We start from the raw sequence: 18,430 nt of genomic DNA, 5'->3' as shown, positions 1-18,430 counted from the left end.
CTGTGTTTAACCTTCTTATTGTTTTTGCCACTTACCACACACTTTGTTTACTACTTTGCAGCAGAGTCAATATCACAAATGCAATCACATTTAATTTACATAATCTCTCATATATCATATTACATTTGGTTTTACAGGTAGTAACTATCTATAACCAGGCTCAAAACGGAACCAATGGGGATGTCAATGTCTGACATAAAAACAAATTATGTAAAGCCAATAACAATGCACAGTGGCTTCCAGCTTAATTGTCGCACTATTACATACTACACACTTTAAATAAATATACCCGTTAATTTTAGTTGTTAATTCACAATTTTAGCTAAATATAGTTTTAAATTTTTTGTATATTTATTTTGTCAACTACTTTTAGTTGCAGTTGAATAAAATAAAACTCAAACGCAAAACAAAATTTGTATTTAATTGTTTATACATATTATATGAAAATTACGAAAAAAAAATTACAGTTTAATATACCCACTAGATTTGGTTTTATGTTTATGTGAAAAATAAATAAATAAACAGTATCTATTTGAAATACAAAAAATAATTAACAAATCTGCGTTTAAATTTTAATTACATATGTGTATCTGACTCCCAATTAAAGCGAAATTCATTTTATATGTATTATATGTAAGACTAGAGTGGGTCAAATAAGCTGGGAGTCACTGTATGTAGTGCTGTGTGGGTTATCTGATAGTTGCGGCAATTGTTTATCATAAGAAAAATCAAAGCATGGCGCTGCATATGGAAATACGTATGTATATGTACATATGTATGTATTGTGAGCTCTGTTTATTTGGGTCTCTGTAACAATTTCCTAGCTATTGTTTTGTAGGATAACAACTCGATTACCTTGTTGTAATCGTAATCGCACTCCTGCAGTTTGGGACTTCCCCCATCTACCACCAACCCCCAAATGCCATCCACATTTAGATCCCGTTGCGACGCTGTCGTCGAAAATGAGAAACGAGTTGCTCATATAACACTGTTCCTCAACATCCACAACAATAACAAATGCAGAAACAACAACAACAACAAGTTGCGAATGTGCCAGCTGCGCAGTCGCCGTCAGATTGTTTTTGATGTAAAAGAGAGAGAGAGGAAGAGGAGTGTAGTGAGTGGTGACTGCTGAAGAGGAAGGCGAGGGGTGAATTGGTGAATTGCGCGTTGCGATAGACCAATTTTTTCGGTGTATAAAAGCCGAGTGCAGCGACTGAACGAATCAGTACCAGCTTGGATCTCGTTATTGGTATAACACAGTTTATTGTGGAGTAATTGTTTTCCTCGTGAGACGTCAAAGCAACAGCTCAACAATGCGAATGGTAAAGGATCGATAAAAACAATTAAGATTCAAAATTTAAAAATTACATGTGAATTATGTGTTGTGCATTATTTTGTGTTGTGAACTGAAAGTGCATTCGAATTTTAGTATATATTCCCCAAGTAAAAAAAAATATGTACTTAATATTCGAAATTTTTGTTATCCTTTTTGCAGTTCGTTATTCCTTGTCTCGCCGTGTGCTTGGCAATGGCCCATTGTGCTGCCATCGATGAGAAGAAAGCTTCAGCCGATACCGAAGCCAAAGCGGAGGAGGATAGCAAGAATGTGGAGAAGCGTGGATTGCATCTGGGTGATTATCATGGCCACCATCATCATCATGAGCACATCAAGACAGTGACCATTGAGAAGAAGGTGCCAGTTCCCTATACGGTGACTAAGCATGTACCCTACACGGTTGAAAAGAAGGTGAGTAGCTTTTAAAATAAAGTCATCGCTTTTGGGACTTGCTTTTTAAAATTTGTAACCAAATATTGAACAATTAGTCAAAAGCAGATTTACTACTTAGCGTCAACTAAAAAAAAATCGGTCAAAAAATAACGATTAAGTGAAATGATTAAGGATTCTACATAAAATTACTAACTTAAATTAAATAACAATTAAATAAAATTTTATAAAAATTTTAAATTAAAAACTAAAAAATTGGCCGTAAAGATTTAGTGTTTAGTATTTAAAAATTACTTAAAGTAGTCGAAGTATGCCAAGAGCTTAAAATACTTTAACTTTATAAATCTATTTTTCTTCTTCTTCGCTTAGATCCCCTATGAAGTGAAAGTGGAGGTACCACAGCCCTACATTGTAGAGAAGAAATATCCGGTGCATGTTAAGGAATACGTCAAGGTACCCGTTCATGTGCCCAAGCCCTACATTGTGGAGAAGAAAGTACCCTATGAGGTCAAATATCCCGTTGATAAGCCATACGAGGTGAAAGTACCAGTGCCAGAACCCTATGAGGTTATCAAGAAAATCCCATATGAGGTGAAAGTGCCAGTGCCACAGCCCTATGAAGTTATCAAGAAGGTGCCACATGAGGTGAAAGTAGAGGTGCCAGTTCCCAAGCCCTATGAAGTCATCAAGAAGGTGCCCTATGAAGTTAAAGTAGAGGTGGAGAAACCGTATCCCGTTGAGGTTGAGAAACCCTATGATGTTGAGGTCGAAAAACCATACAATGTTTATGTGGAGAAGAAGGTGCCCTATGAGGTTAAAGTGCCAGTCGATAAACCCTACAAGGTTGAGGTTGAGAAACCATATCCAGTGCATGTCAAGGTGCCCGTACCACAACCCTACACTGTCGAAAAGAAGGTACCCTACACTGTAGAGAAGCCAGTGCCCTATGAGGTTAAGGTGCCCATTGAGAAACCAATTCCCGTCTACCATGAGGTGAAGGTGCCCATTCACAAAGAGATTCCCGTGCCGCAGAAATATCACGTGGAGGTGCCAATCTTCAAGCATCACGAACATCATCATGAGGATCATCACGATTATCATCATAGCCACCATCAACATCATTATTAAGAATTATGGGGGCGTTAGCACAGAACGCGAGCACAAGAAGAATACGAACATGAACAAGAAAAAGTACGAGAAGAAGAAGAAGAACATGACGAAGAAGAAGCAGAAGAACAAGGAAAATGGAGAGCACCAAGACATTAACAGAAAGTCTTTGTGGCTTCCACGCAGCAACGTTGAGCTGGACGTTGAACGGGTGATAAACACAAGGAGGAGCGGACTAAGAGCAGAAGGAGGAGAAGAAAAAGAAGATGATAAACAAGTAGCTAGTGAGAGGACAAAACTAACTAGCTATTTGACAATAAGATCTTGCCCAAAAATCGCTCAAAACATCTCGCGAATTTTTTGACGGCATCAATTTTCAAGCCAAATGTGTTATACTTTTATATTACGAGTATCGTTGTTATAGCTGTACGAATATATTAAATTTTAAGCTAAAGAAACACTGAAAAAAAACGAAATTGCTTTTTATTGGGGGAAAGTGGAAGGGGTCATGGAAATTGGAGTGAAAGTGAAAAATAATTACTCGTTGAGACCCACAGACCAGAAAATAGCGTAACACTTTCGTGCTACCAACGAAAATTGAATTCCAAATGAAAAATGAAATCTGCAAATGAAAATGAAAATGAAAACCAGTTAACAAGTTTTAGTTGTTGCTGTTGTGGCTGTGTATTCTTGGCCAGTTCGTTATGCAAGTGATTTGTGATTACATCATAGTTAACTGTAATTGCAGGAAATGGCCAGACTCACACACATACACACGCAAACACATTCACATTAGTTAAGTGTTTAAATTTACAAAAATTTTACTGACCAAACGAGCCAAACAATCACTTGCCAATTGTAAAATTTCGCAATATTTCCCTGTCATAAATCGTTTTGAAAAATTTGAGGGGGCTTAATGTAAAGCTATTGCCAACTTTAGGCAGGCTAAAAATTTTGTGTTTAAAAATAAGCTAAATTTTTCAACAAAAAAATATGAAAAATAGTTGATGATTTGTTAATTCTAAAAGCAACTTATGTGCTCTTAAATAGAAAATTTTTGTTGAGCGCTTTTATAAATTTAAATATTTTGATTTCATTAAATTATGTTTATTTTCTAAATAAAATTGAAAGGCACAAAATATATTTGTAATGAAATTAAATATTGTATGAAATATACCAACAGATATTATTTTTTTTTTAGATTTTAAATATATTTCTGAAGGTAGAAAATGTGTCCAAAATTTAAATCTCTGTAAATTACAATTATGATAATCAATTTACTTTCATAATTTGCGAATATTAACCTTGCATATTTACGTCCCATATAAATATTTTCATATTCTTTTGTTATAGTACAAAAAGGAATAAAAATATTTAAAAATATATCCAGAAATCTTATGCCACAATTGAAAAAAGACAAATCAGATTTGACGGAAAAAAGTTGTTCTGGCAACACTGTTGCAAGTGTTGGCAAGAGCAGCTGCTTCTTAATTTTTATTATTTTTATTGGCTTCATCGATGCAATCGAAGCGTAACGAAGCTGCAGAAGACGCAGCCAAAAAACCAGAGTTTGAAGCTTGTGTTACAGAATGACCTCAATTTGGCAGAATGGTATATGATACTGTAAAACTGTAAAAATACATATATATATTTATATTATGCGGTTGCTGTATTTCGAAATGTTTGCTACGCGGTTGAAATGAACTAAAATACAAACTGCAAACTCATTTGAATTGCGCGCCAAGTCTACACAGGGTGTAACAAGCTCTACATATAATAGAGTTGAGTCCACAACAGCACAGGGTGCATGCGTTGTGGATGTTGTGAATTTGGCGGTTGGCCAGTCATCGAACAGCTGTTTCTTCAGCGATGAAGAAGAAGCAGAGTGACATTCTCATATCGTAAACAAAAACAGTAGCTAAAAACAATAAATTGAATATTATATTGAATTGAATTTGCGAAGCGATGGCCGACGATGGAGAAAACTCAGTGGACAACAGACCGACAGACGACAACAAGCCGGAGAAAATGTTTACGCTGAAGAAATGGAATGCAGTGGCAATGTGGAGCTGGGACGTCGAGTGCGACATTTGCGCCATTTGCCGCGTTCAAGTCATGGGTAAGTTAATCTGCTCCTGGCCAAGATTGTGCCTTAAATGATGTCAAGTGTTAGTAACTGCAGTATCAAATCTACAGCTGCACTTGCAGTTAAAGAATAACTTTGTACAAAACAAAGCCCATGTTCCCATTTACATTCCACAACATACAGTGACTCACAGCATATTTCAACCAGCAAATTTGTTTCGAATTACGGCAACTAAATTAAAAGAGATGTGAAAATGATTTAATACAACCTTTTTTTTTTTTCAACCTATGCCAAGAACAATTTTCAATTACAACAACACAACTAAAATAAATATAATAAAAACAATTGGGCGGCTAGAGTCGGGCACGCTCGACAGTAGGATACCCTGTGCCCAGGTACTCTGTACCAAAAGTTGATTTTCGACCGATTGTTCCTATGGCAGCTATATGATATAGAAAACCGATCTGAACCAAATTTGGCAGGGATGTGTAGCACTAAACCATATGCATATTCTATCAGTTTGCTTAAGATGCCTCGAAAAACCAAAAACTTTTTCATACTTACACTTGATTTTATATAGAGGTCCGATCCAAATAAAAAAAAAAAACAAAATTAACTGCGTACGGTATCTAGGAACCTACTTAACAAGTTTGAAGTCCCTAGCTCATATGGTTCCTGAGATCGACGCGTTCAAACAGACGGACAGAAGGACATGGCTCAATCGACTCGGCTGTTGATCCTGAACAAAAATATATATACTTTGGGGGCTCTGCCACGCCTCCTTCTGCGTGTTAAAAATGATATACACGCATTTTGTTAACCTAACGCTTTAGCTCGAATGCATAACAAATTTAGTGGCCAGAACAAAATCCAAATTGTATTTCGTTTGAAAACCGGCTCACTTTTTTAAAGTTATGAAAAATTGAATCTAGCAACTTAACAACTTTACAATTCAAATTTTAAGTGTTGTTGCATACAAATAACGATATAAGGAGTTTATTAAAAGTAAAAACTTGAGATATAAAACTTTCGATTTTTAAAAATCCAAAGCGGGGTCCCTTAGTATTGAAATCAAAATCAAGATCAACATCAAGACGAAAAAGGTTCGAGTGCAGAATGAATTTTAAGGCCAAATCATAATCAAAGTGACTTTATGCTTGAAAATCGGTTAAGTTTTGAAAAAGCTATCACAGTTTGAAGTTGGTCCAACTAACTTATGTTTGGAAAAATATACTTAAACCGTATCAGATCTTGAAAAATAATTAATTTCGGTTCCAGTTCTTAAAATGAATCTGTTAGCTACGGTATTAACATATTCTTTTGATTTTTTTTTTTCACTTTCTTGGGTATACTTAAAGTATACTAGATCCTGGTGCATCCCATTATGTGATGTTAAAATCTAAAAATAATATAATTATATAGTAAATATACGTATTTTACTGATTGCATCTGATGAGTGCATAATCAATGCAGTCAAACAAAAACTGCGACTTTGATTTGCTTTTATTGGTTCGAGTTGATAAGATTTCGATTTGAACTGTGTTATCTTCGGGCTTTGTTTAAATACAAGCAGTATGTACTTATAAAATCTGTTGCTGTAAATATGTAAATATAACATAGTAACAGTTAACTGATTACGTAGCTATTTTCATATGCAAATCGTGTAAGAATCTCAAGAATATTTCTCAGTCTGTTGTAGATTTGGCAACAATAAATATTAATATAATGTTCACGTATTTGCACACTGTCAAAACTATGAATTGCATTTTGTAAGGTCGCATTTTCGCATTTCGCATTCAATTTTTGAAACAGAGGCGTAGCTAATAAGGGGACAAAATATACATAAAATTATTTGAAAGCATTCATTTTTGATTTCTTTGTTTTTTTGTATTTTCATTAAATATAATTTACAATATTGATTTACAATTATGCAGCTGCTGCGAGTGATATTCTGAATAGATTCATATATTCATATAAAGTATATATTTTTTTTACATGCTCATTATTCGAATAGCCAATTAAATAGCTCTCATTTAGTGTGTGTGTTTTGGCTTTTGTTGGATAAGTTTGTCTTAAAAACTAGATACATATATTTTATGTCATTTTTCTACAGCGATAAATTCATGATATCGTCAACAATAATTAGTGCTAAAACTCATAATTTACAATCAATCATAAAACTACGCGACTTAACGTTTAAAACAATAATTCTAATAATAATAATAACAATAATGATAAAGGAAATTCTTTAGCTGATCTACTTTTGAGGCACATTTCGGCCCATAATATATATATATATATATAGTTTATCTTGTAGTTACATTTGAATAGCTTTAACTAACGATAACTTGAGCTATCGCTAGCATTATCGCTATAGTTTATGGTGTAGTTGTACAACTTAAGCACTAGGGCACTAGACTAATATTTGGTTTGATCGCTTTATAGATCCTTCTTTTTTTTGTATCTGTTTCTGTCTTGTCCTTATTTCTTGTCTCAAGGAGCGTTTACATGTTAAAGGCCAATGGTTTTATGTTGGCCACAGAGGACATGCGACGCACACGTCCCATCATTTTGCGCTCAATGTCCTCCAAGGACTTGCCCTGCGTTTCGGGCACATAGAATATCACAAAGAACAGGCCAATAAAGCAAATGGCACCAAACATCCAGAAAGCGCCATGTGCACCCATAACATCTGTTAAATAACATATTTAATTATTCAACTGTTAAATTAAAGTGTGTAGTATTTAAGACTTACCAATCATGTCCCGGAACGATTTGGTCACCACAAACGTGCACGTCCAGTTAAAAGCTGTGGCCACCGAGGCAGCTGATCCACGTATCTTGGAGGGCAGAATCTCGCCCATCATCAGCCAGGGAATCGGACCGAAGCCCAGCGAGAAGCCCAAAATGTAGATGACAAAACAACTCAATGGTAACCAGCCCACATTGGACATGTCCATGCCGCTGGATTTGCAATAGAAGAAGCCACCAAGGATAAACAGCGTTATCACCATAGCGATATCGGACACATACAGCAAAATCTGAAATAGAAAATGATTTTAGTTAGATCATTTAATGATGGCATATTTGAATTTATTCATAAGGGAATCGAGCAATTAAAATTTATTAAAAAATTATTAATTTCGGATAAAGAAGTCTTCTAGTTAGAATGTTGATCTCGTGCTCGAATCCAAGTCGACAGCTTATGGATATATATAGCTAGTCAAGCAAGTGTTTTGAAAAAATAAAAATTCTCATATTTTCTGTTTTATTTTTAAAAATAGTAAAATTCCAGGACAAATAATTTTTCTTTTCGTTTTATATGCGCTAAGAACCATAGAAAAGCATAATAAAATAAAAAATCAAATAAAAAGGCATACAAAAAGTATTAGGGGTGTTCCAAAAATGGAAAATTTAAAAAATTAACCAAAAATGGCTGCTTTGTATTTCTGGATTACCCCTGTATATATTTTTTGCAAGAGAAGCTATGTAAATTATTTTTGATTTTGTCAATACACTTGCTTGCCTAACTGTATCCTTTTTTTTTTGATAACAAATTTTCTGAACTCACCTTGCGTCCAGCGCGATCGATCAGCAGTGTGGCAATAAACGTGGCTATAAAATTGACAATGCCCACAATGATGGTACAGAGATTGCCATCGATGGTGGAACCAGCGTCCTTGAAGATGGATACCGTGTAGAAAATGACGGCATTGATGCCGCTCAACTGCTGAAAGAACATCAATCCCAAGGAAATGGATAGTGGCTTCAGATTGCTGCGCTTCAGCAGCTCCAGCATTTTATTCTGTGTCGCCTGCCGATCGGAATCGGCCTGCGAACGCATTAAGCCCTTTAGTTCTGGCTCTACATCCGCCTCCTTGCCACGCAGCCAGCTCAGAGCTTTGCGTGCTTGATCCTCCCGTCCACGGCTGACATACCAAGTTGGTGTCTCCGGTATGAGGAACATGAGGATGAGGAACGGCACTGGCAATGCGGCGCCAAGGAAGGCCAACATTGACCAGTCCATGTAGGTGCCGGCCACGAAGCCCACCAGGATGCCAATGTTACCAAATGCCGTTGGCAGTAATCCCAATGTGCCACGCACTTCCGGCTGTACCGTCTCGCCCAGATATACGGGCAACGACAACGAGGCGATGCCAACACAGAATCCAGCCAAAAACCGACCACAAAGTACCATGGCCACATTGACAGCACAGGCGATAAGCAGCCAGGACACGATAAAGGGTACGGCCGTTGCCAGAATGGTATTACGTCTGCCCAGATACTCTATAAACGGTCCGCCCGCAATGCCGCCAGCCAAACCAGCCAAGGGCATAATGCCACCTACCCAGGATGCCTGGAAAAAGGGAAAAGAAAATTTTTAAAATTAAAAATTTACCTATGAAAAGGTGGTTATAGATTTGAAGACATCGTTGAATAATATATACTAATAATCAGACAATGATAGTTAGAGAATGGAAATAAGGAATGTCCGTTTCCTATATATTTTGATTTAAGAAAGAAATGCATTTAATTTATATTAAACCTCATTCTTAAACTGCCCTGAAAATTGCAATACGATCGTATATTAAAAATAATTATTTATTTTCAATTTAGGAAATTAATATTACTTTAGACAATTTATAAATATAGTCTTGAGTCCGATCTGTACTAAAATACTTATTACGATCGCAAATTAATAATTTTCGTTAAATTATGCAATTACAAAAAAAATTAAAGATATTGTCTAGAGTAGTAAACACTTTATATAAGCCATAGTATCTCCTCAGATCTCCACTCAAATTTTCACTACGATCGCCTAATGAAAGGAAATTTAAAGATCCAATATTGAGCATTAACATAATTTACAAAAAGCTCAGTCCTTGTCTGCACGGAATTAATTTCAGCTGTTTTTTTTTTTATAATATTAATAATAGAAAAAAACTTTCTGAATTTAAAAAAAATTCGCCTTCAATTAAAAAAATACAATCCTTTACTCAAGGTGCATTAAATGGGAATTAAGGAAATGCTTTCTAAGAAGAGAAAAGATAAAAAGTTTTGAAATTTGTTTCTATATATTCAGAAATTTGCTTCAAAAATATAAATAATAGTTTCTAAATTTTTAGATAGTAATTTCGCAATTTTTGACACAAATTTCTGAATAAATAGAAACTGAGTTCTAAACTTTGCGCCTTTTTGTGTGCAAATTTCTTAATTTAGACAGTGTTTTTATATATTTTTCCTGGAGTTAATTTCAACTTACCGCTTGATCAGTGACCTCAAAGGACGTGATATTCCTGTCCGTCATGGAGACCAGCGCAGGGGAAGTGTAAGAGCTGGCAAATCCCACAACAAGGGAACCCATAGAGACGCTCAGGGCAGCCAGCACCTAGAAATAAATAAATAAATAAAATTATAGATGATGAATTAATAAATTAAAAATGAATTAAGTTGAAGTAAACTCTCTGTCTACCTGAGAGTAGGTGCACTTGGCTCTGGGCTCATCGATGGGCACCGAGAAGGACACATGTGTGTCCGCGCGCATAAGGATCTTCATCTTGATGCAATTGAAATGACTAGATAAATTGCAAATCGAAACGATTCGAATTTAATTCGTTAAGTTTGTTAAGTTTGTTGCAACCTTGTTGCCAACTTGTTGCCGCCTTTCACTTGTATCTGGACTTGGAATACAAAATTGGGGAACTTGGTTTTAACGCATTTGTTTCGCTTTGCCGGACAAAACTAAACTGAAACTGAAACTGCAACTATTGCAATTGAAACGGAAACCTGTCATTTTCTCAGTCCGATGCTCAGTTTAGATTTTAAATATTGATTTGTGCGGTCACGTACTGATTGCATCGGGCTTAGCACGGATTTACGCATAGATTACGGACTATACAAGCATGTATGGTATATATTTTATTATTATATTTTTAAATATTGACTGATCGATGTTTTCACAATAATTGATTAAATGTCTTAGTTTTTGAGAGAGAGAGAAAGATCAGTTGACATTCGCTTATCACGCTGTTTACGAGTGTCTTTCAACTTATTTTCCCCCGATTAAAAGCGTATAAGATTATGTGCCGGTTTACGGCGGATTATTGTAGCGTCACGGCCGATATGCCAATTGCAACTAAGCCGGGACTTCATTGAAAGAGCGAGAGATGCAGTTCAATTCAGTTGTCCATCAGGGTTCAATCTATCAGTTATTGAGGGCGTGTAGAATTTTTTATTTGGTTATTTTTAGTCTCGGCATAAACTAACTAACTGCGTTATTTCAGTTTCAATTTCAATTAACAAAAAGCGGTGGCGGCAATGTGTAGTGGGGTGGAGGGGGTGTGTTGGGGTCAATCTGGGCGTGCGAAAATAGCACGACACGCGCTTTCCAATTCCAACCCACAAACAACGCTCTAAATTGCTGGCAAAGTATGAATGCGAGCTTCAAAATGCTTTATGGCAATATTAATGCCATTCATAAGGCCAGTCCCCCCCATCAAGCCCCTCCCATTGCCCCCTTATTCCCATTGACTACGCATGTGCTTATAGGCGCCATAGTTTAGCAAACAGTCTCAGTCGTTAACGAGCCAACAATAGACCGGCAAAAAAAAAAATCAGCTACGTTTATGCCATGTAAATGGCGAACAGTGTGCTATTTAGCAGAATCTTCAGTTTATCCTGAGACAATTTAATGTACCATGTACCAATACCATTACCATATGTACTATTGAAATAATTGACGATTATGTTGGCAAAAAGGTAATCTTTAAAAATTGTCCATATTATTATTATTTGAGCTTTGTACTTTGGGTCTGTTTATTCTAAGTTATCTTTATCGTGATTTATTTCAATAATGTATACAAAATTGCCTGACGTATAAACGGATTACTCAGCTTAGTTAAGTTTAAGACAGTTTTTGATAAAACTAAAGCCAATTTTTATAAATCTAGTTCAATGTTTATGATATTGCTGTCGTATAAACATATTGTAATCATTACGATCAAGCTGTTGTCGTCATTCGTTTGACCTACCTGTGTCCATATATAGATGGGATTCGTTGTGGGCCTATAGACCTCCAGCTTGGGCTTGCCATCCTCTGTGATCTGGCGGACAAAAGGCACCGCATGGCGGATGTTGTCGCCCCGCTTGTTCCCCATGTCGTCCATCTCGTAAAGTCGACGACTGCAAAAAAAAAAAAGAATAAAATAAATATATACAAATTGCGTCGCAGAGTTTGTTGTGATTTAAGTAGAGTAATTGGGGAATTTGGAATCAAGGGTATTTTTAAATCGGGAAAATTAAACTGTTGTAGGATTTGGTATATATATAAAATGTAGTTCAGGAATTTTAGGAATTAGAGAAATTGGAAATCGTATTTGACAATGGAGTAATTCAAAATTATGTTAAAATAAATTGGAAAAATGAAAGGATTCTTTGAGTCAAAATATTTAGAAATAAAGGAAATCCGGAATCGAGGGAATTTTAAATCGGGAAATTTAAATTTCAAAGAAATTGGGAAAAAGGGGAATTGAAAATCGGATAAAATGGGTGTAAAAGGAGTTACTATGGAATTTGTGATCGGAAAAATTGAATGAGGGGAAAACTAAAGAATCGGGAATTAGAAAAACGATAAATGGTAAAACTCTGCTCACCTTTTACGTGAATCTGTGCTGATTGAGCGCTGTTGTTGGAAATTCTGTCGCGATGTGAGAAAGTCCTCGTCACTCTCGCTCTCCAGATCCTTGAGGTCGATAATTACTGGCTTGGTAATGTCCTTGGGCCGATGAATTAAACGCTTGTGCTCGGCGTCGTCGCCCTCCTCGTCGCTGTCGGTGCTGGAGCCTTGTAATACTTTGTCGAGCTTGAAAGTGACACGCGGATCGAGACTCTGATGTTTGCGGCCCTGAAACTCGCGACGTGTCTTGTGAAATTCCTCCTCGGATGAGGACTCCTTTAGTAAATCTTCGAGAAACCGTGTGCCTTTAATGTCCAATGAGACATGCTTTTTGGCCTGAAACTGTCGACGATTATCGGTGGCCAAGATGTGACGCAAATCCTTGAGGATGCCCTTGTGATCGACACTTGTGGCCTTTTGCTGTTGGAAACCAATGCGTTTATCCTCGAAGCTATCCTCGTCGCTGCTCTCCGCTGCCTTATTACTCTGTTGCTGTTGTTGTTGTTGCTGTTCGCCTCGGGTCTTCTCAAAGGACACACGAGATCCCTTCAGGGATTGCTTGCTGCGTTGCAGATCTTCGTTTAAGCCACTCACAATACTGCGTTGCTGTCGATCGCGATGTGGTTCCAATGATGTTGGCGGCGGTGGCAGCGGTGTCAACTCCAAGCTGCCACTGGCTCGCAATGTGGCACGTTGTGATGGCGGTTGCAACTGTGGCAGCGGCAACGGCAACGGCAACGGTTCCTTGAAGTCGTCGTCCTCCAGCAAAGGACGAAACGAAAGCGGCGGTTCGTCGTCCACGTCGTGCAACAAACGCAACTGTTGTTGCTGCGGCTGCCGCGTTTGTTGTTGTTGCAACTGTGGCTGTGGACGACGTTGTGGCGCCTCCTGTGGAAACGGAAACGGATCCTCCGGCAGTATTGTGTCCAAACTTGTGCCCGTATTCGATGCTGACAAATTGCTCTCCACACGTTGATAACCCAAATCCTCCTAACAATTTTATATATAATTTTATATTAAATTCAATTCAATTTGTACTGCTTTAAATTCTTTAAAGTTTCAATTCTGTTTACCACACGCGCTACACACGAATTGCGAATTAATAATTTGCGCTCCCGACTACTGATTATATATGAACATAGCTCGTCTCGATCCAAAGCTGAGACATTGGAGATTACCACGCTCAGCTACTCTTAAAATCAAAGCCAAGTGTTAACCCCCAATTCAAGATTCCAGCACATCGTTATCTCCTGTCAATGTTTTCGCTTTAATTTGATCTGCTACTTCAATCTATAAATTACTCTAATCAGCTTGGGTATAACAACTATAAGTTGAATTGGCTTTACTTTTAAATTCAATACAAAATATAGGAAGCTATAATTTTAATAATAATTATAGTCCTTAAAGGGGATTATATTTTGGTATCATTAAAAGTTGTTTCAGGTATGAAATGTTCGATCATTCTCTTTAGATATGTTGTTCTATCCACTCTTTTGGCACAGAAGAAAAACTTTTTAATTGCATACAAAATTAAAAATAATTATATAAAAGTTATCTTCTTCAAGTGCAAAAACATTTTTTAGATAACTAGTTTTGCTGCAGAGGAAAGTCGAAGACTTGAATTCAAAAATTTGTTTAAACGAAAAAAAAAATTCTTTTTGATATATGTATCTATATTTTTTTAAAAAACATTTTATGTGCTAAAGATCAATAATATTTCTGCCATAAGTATTTAAAATTTATTTCACATTAAAATTTTTTACATATTTGAATTATTTTATTTTTAATATTAATTTTGTTTTAGTTTTGAATTTTTAATTTTATTTTCTATAATTGTATTTTTTTTGTTAACCTAATGTTTAATTATTTGTTTGAGTTGTCAAATAAATTCATTATTATTTTGACTGCAGAGTGAGAAGTGTATGCAAGATTCACAGTCATACTTTTGACTTTAATTAAATTGTCTATAGTATTTTAATATAATTGTGCTTTTAAATTGAATATTATGAGTCTGCAGGTCATTCACTGTCTGTTTTGTCAAGCAAACGTTAAGAAAACTTGAAAATTTTTACTGAAATTGCTCATAATATTTAAAAGAGCTAATCAGAATTCGGATGTAATAAATGATTTTGATTTGTTGAAATATACCTGATTTATTAAGTTTATGTCGACAAAGATTAGTTGACCTACTGATATTTAAGATTTAAAAAAATGGCTTTAATTTAAAAATTACAGTTAAATTATAAATTATTATGCTACAGTTAGTTTATTTCAAAGTTAATTTCCTAAATTATTTAGCACGTGTGATAACAGATAATTGATTACTCTGATATGAGATATATATACTTACACCAGCTCGAGTTAGTTTTTCCTTCAGTTTTCCCATGGCGCTGCTCAGCGGTTGATGATGGTGTCCCCCACTTCCGCCACCACCTGCTCCTCCTCTGCCGCCGCCGCTGCCGGCGCCTCGATTGTCACGTCCACTCATCTTATCAATGAACTTGAACTATTTGAATTTTACCTTGGGGCAAAGTGCTTCTTTTGCTTCTTATTATTATATTTTATTTTTCTTTCCTTGTTTGTAAATTGTAAACAAGGTTACAATGTGCGTGTTTTGTATTTGGTCTTTGCTGCAAAGAGAAATTCAATTAAAGTTTAATAAGAATTTGTTACTTTCATAATAGTTGGTTTAAAAATAGATAACAAGTGCACTTAGACTCTATTTAAAAGGTTTGCCACTTGAACAAAACTATTTAATCAGTAGTTAGTCAATGTCTATCTGGAATTGCAATTTGTCTGCTGATATGTCTGCTTCTTATCGAGTTCTGTTCTGTATTTGTTCCTTGACAAAGCGAGCCCCCATTTCTAATATTGCCACGTTTAAGGCACGCCCACTTTTCATTATAATATACAAATATACTATTAATATATAACAACTTTTCTATGTATTACAATTTTCTAAAATTGTCTGTCCTTGATAATAACACGAGTGACCAATTTTTGAGCACAGTCACTCAGAAAAGTAAACGCATAATAAACAAATGTTTACTGGCATTTTTTTCTAATATAAAAATTATTTAAACTTTAAATATTTTCCTAAAACTAAGTGTTCTTAATAACACGATTGACCACTGTGCACAGTCACTCAGAAAGTAAGCGCAGCATAAACAATTTTTTCTAATTTTTCTAGATTTACTGCTGCAACCAACTGTACACCATACTTTTGCTTTTATTGTTTTTCATTTTGACATATGACAGCTGTCATAGTTTTTCCGAAAATAAATTTTTTTTTGAATATTTTTCAGGTCTATTAGCTATAAAAGTTTTGACACATTTTCAGTGTTATTGTTTTTTGATAAACATTAATTATGAGCACTTGTGTCAACATTTTTGCCGCTCACTGTTGGCGCCTTTTTCTCTTTTGTCTGCGAAAATGTTGTTTACGTGTGTGTTTTCATGTTTTCAAAATTTTCCACATTCAGTTTTTACTTTATTTCTATTTGGCAAAAATAATTAATGATTATAACGGTGAGCCAAAAAATTTAAATATACAAAAAGCAACAAACAACAATAAAGAAATGTTAAATAAAATGCGTTTGATTGCTTTCTTCGTTCATTCCTTGACTTATGCTCCTTCGTCATGTGATGATTGTGATGCTAGCAAAAAGCGACGCGTGGGCGCCATGACGTCGACAGCGCTGCCCTCGCAACCGGCAAGCGTCGCCGACGCTGACGCCTCTTTGGCTGCTGGCTTATTCTTATTTTGGTGCTCTTTTCTAATGGTCTAGCGAGCCATGACATAACCTTGTGGTGTAGGTAAAGGAGCTTTCAGCTTGCTGACATGTGTGTGTGAGTGCATTTTGTAAACGCGCCGAAAATTGTGCAATTGACCTTGAACGTAGCTAATGTGGAATTGCTGATGATTCATGCTAGATATGAACAAACATAGATACGTAGATACATTATTATTCCCTATCGCTAATTATCTACCTACGACAACTAAAACTTCGTGTACACAAACTCACATATATATATATATATATATATAAAGCGACGCGTAGCGCTTAACTCTCTTGCTGTCGCTCTTAAGCACAGCTCACAATTCATGCTCTTCTGCAGTTCGTCTCTCTTACAATGCGCTCACGTGCTGTCAACGTCACACGCTCTTACTCGCTCGTACATACACTCAGGTGCAAATTGTTGCTATGACGTCTCTCACTTGTCAACAGTGCAACGTTGCGAATTTTTTAAAGTGCGTGTTTTTTGGGCATTTTTATTTATAAAACAAGCTGTGTTTTTGTTAATTAACAAAGTCGAGCCGCAGACAGCAGCATCATATATAAGACAATTAAATCTTTGTTACGATTACATATTATAAATACATATTCTACTTGGTCAGTCATATATTTTAATCTGCTTCAATTAAAGCCGCCCACGTTAGTCTGGTCAATACTCAGGCATTTTCATTTTTTGCGCGTTTGTATTTGAAATTTGCAATTATTGTTTACTCGACTTTTCTTGAATCTCACAGATACACTACTACCACACATACAGTTAGTCAAGTAACTATTTTGACAAAAAGAAGAAAACAATTCGCAACAGCTTTTCTTGGTTTTTTTTTTATACAGATTTTAATAATTCTAAGAACAAGTTATTAAACAAAATAGCAAAATTAAAATATCATTAAGTTTTTTACGTTGATTATTAAAAATAAAAACTTGATTTATTTAATTACTTTGGGCTTTTTTGTCAATATAGTTACTTGACATACTGTACTGTATCTAAACTATGTGCATATCTCTGTATCGTTGTATGTATGTGTGTTGCGATAAAAACAAATTCTAAATTTAACAATTTTTCACGGTCGCGCGTTCTCAAAACTTTTTCGATAGTTTGCAAATTGGTTTCTTGTCTTGTTTTACTTTTTAATTTCTAGTTGATTTTGTTTTTGTTTTAATTGTTGCTGTTTTACAACACACAGAAATTACGTAAAACTATTGCATTAAATAACTTTAGACTAGTGTCCAGGCAAGTCTTTAAATTTGAAAATTAACGAATTGACGTAGGGCAAACACAAAAATTCGCATAAATTTACATGACAAATTGGCGCATTAATTTCTTCCACTAGACAACTCAGAGACTTGTTTTATTTTATTTATTTTTTTAATTCGTTAATTTCATTAATGTAGTTTCTTGATTTTGATTTTTTTTTTTGTTTGCTTGCATAAATTTGAAAATACCACACAATACACAAAACTTGATAAGACTCCGACCGGAACTTGTAGCGCAAAGAAAACTACTATAAATAACTAAACATAAATCACGATTATAATAGTTTTTTTTTAATTTTAATAAATTTACTTTTTTTTGATAAAGTATAAAAGTTTTTATTTGTTTTCAAAATGAACGTGTAATTTTTGCATAGTTTTCGCTTTTATTTTGTGCGCTTATCGCTTATTATTTTTACCTTTTAACAAACTACTAAATGTGATATCCACTATTGTGGCACTGAAGCACGAGATTCGAATGCGCAACGTTTATATAGCGCACACCAATTCACAGAAACTCGTTCGAGCTTTTTTACACACTGTGCTCGCCCGCCGCTAAACGGTAAAACAGGCGAGAGAGTGAGAGCGCTATGCTCTCCCACTGTGCGCGCCCTCGTTTCTCTGTGTGCTGTAAATGTATATCGGTATATACGTGTGTCTGTGTGCCTTGGGAGCAAGGAAACATTGTCAGATTTTGGAGAGCGTAATGTGCGAAGGCCGCCAAGAAGGCATGAATGAAACGAGGCGCCAATATATAATGCATGTGTGTGATGACGACGACAACA

At 35.6% G+C, this 18,430-nt stretch overlaps 3 protein-coding genes across 4 annotated transcripts in view; 2 read left to right on the top strand and 1 right to left on the bottom strand.

Annotated features, from left to right (window-relative positions):
* The first annotated feature begins 1,251 nt into the window (after positions 1-1,251).
* Positions 1,252-2,936, top strand: LOC117783604 (probable serine/threonine-protein kinase kinX). Its single transcript, XM_034621064.1, has 3 exons — positions 1,252-1,325; positions 1,499-1,750; positions 2,099-2,936. The coding sequence occupies exons 1-3, from the start codon at positions 1,317-1,319 to the stop codon at positions 2,855-2,857; spliced, it is 1,020 nt and encodes a 339-aa protein (XP_034476955.1). The 5' UTR covers positions 1,252-1,316; the 3' UTR covers positions 2,858-2,936.
* Positions 2,937-4,713: 1,777 nt separating this feature from the next.
* The window catches only part of LOC117785615 (RING-box protein 2), a 29,955-nt gene continuing 16,238 nt past the window's right edge, over positions 4,714-18,430 (top strand). The window contains exon 1 of the mRNA XM_034623716.1: positions 4,714-4,955. Coding sequence (XP_034479607.1) covers positions 4,802-4,955 — 154 coding nt within the window. The 5' untranslated portion in view covers positions 4,714-4,801. The remainder of the gene's footprint in view (positions 4,956-18,430) is intronic.
* LOC117785614 (facilitated trehalose transporter Tret1) lies at positions 6,788-18,155 on the bottom strand. Of its 2 annotated transcripts, XM_034623714.1 has the most exons (8): positions 18,065-18,155; positions 14,948-15,227; positions 12,575-13,587; positions 11,954-12,104; positions 10,186-10,311; positions 8,494-9,279; positions 7,678-7,963; positions 6,788-7,614 (listed from the first exon to the last, which is right to left on the bottom strand). In XM_034623714.1, exons 2-8 carry the CDS (start codon positions 15,083-15,085, stop codon positions 7,427-7,429), a joined length of 2,688 nt encoding a protein of 895 aa, XP_034479605.1. In that variant the 5' UTR covers positions 15,086-15,227; positions 18,065-18,155; the 3' UTR covers positions 6,788-7,426. The 2 variants fall into 2 exon arrangements, with proteins under 2 accessions (XP_034479605.1, XP_034479606.1); XM_034623715.1 differs by lacking the exons at positions 11,954-12,104; positions 12,575-13,587; positions 14,948-15,227; positions 18,065-18,155 and adding an exon at positions 10,396-10,590 and having other exon boundaries at positions 7,427-7,614.

The sequence above is a fragment of the Drosophila innubila genome (genome assembly GCF_004354385.1).
Source record: "Drosophila innubila isolate TH190305 chromosome 2R unlocalized genomic scaffold, UK_Dinn_1.0 1_C_2R, whole genome shotgun sequence".
In the NCBI taxonomy this organism is placed as follows: domain Eukaryota; kingdom Metazoa; phylum Arthropoda; class Insecta; order Diptera; family Drosophilidae; genus Drosophila; species Drosophila innubila.
The sequence above is the reverse complement of the archived record's forward strand: the minus strand, read 5'-3'. Positions and strand labels throughout refer to the sequence as shown.

Coding starts and splice junctions, on each gene's coding strand:
- LOC117783604 (XM_034621064.1), top strand. Junction 1,751..2,098: donor CCTACACGGTTGAAAAGAAG/GTGAGTAGCTTT, acceptor TTCTTCGCTTAG/ATCCCCTATGAAGTGAAAGT.
- LOC117785614 (XM_034623714.1), bottom strand. CDS start 15,085: ATGAGTGGACGTGACAATCGAGGCGCCGGCAGCGGCGGCGGCAGAGGA. Junction 13,588..14,947: donor AAAAACTAACTCGAGCTGGT/GTAAGTATATAT, acceptor TAAAATTGTTAG/GAGGATTTGGGTTATCAACG. Junction 7,964..8,493: donor TCGATCGCGCTGGACGCAAG/GTGAGTTCAGAA, acceptor TTTCTATTTCAG/ATTTTGCTGTATGTGTCCGA.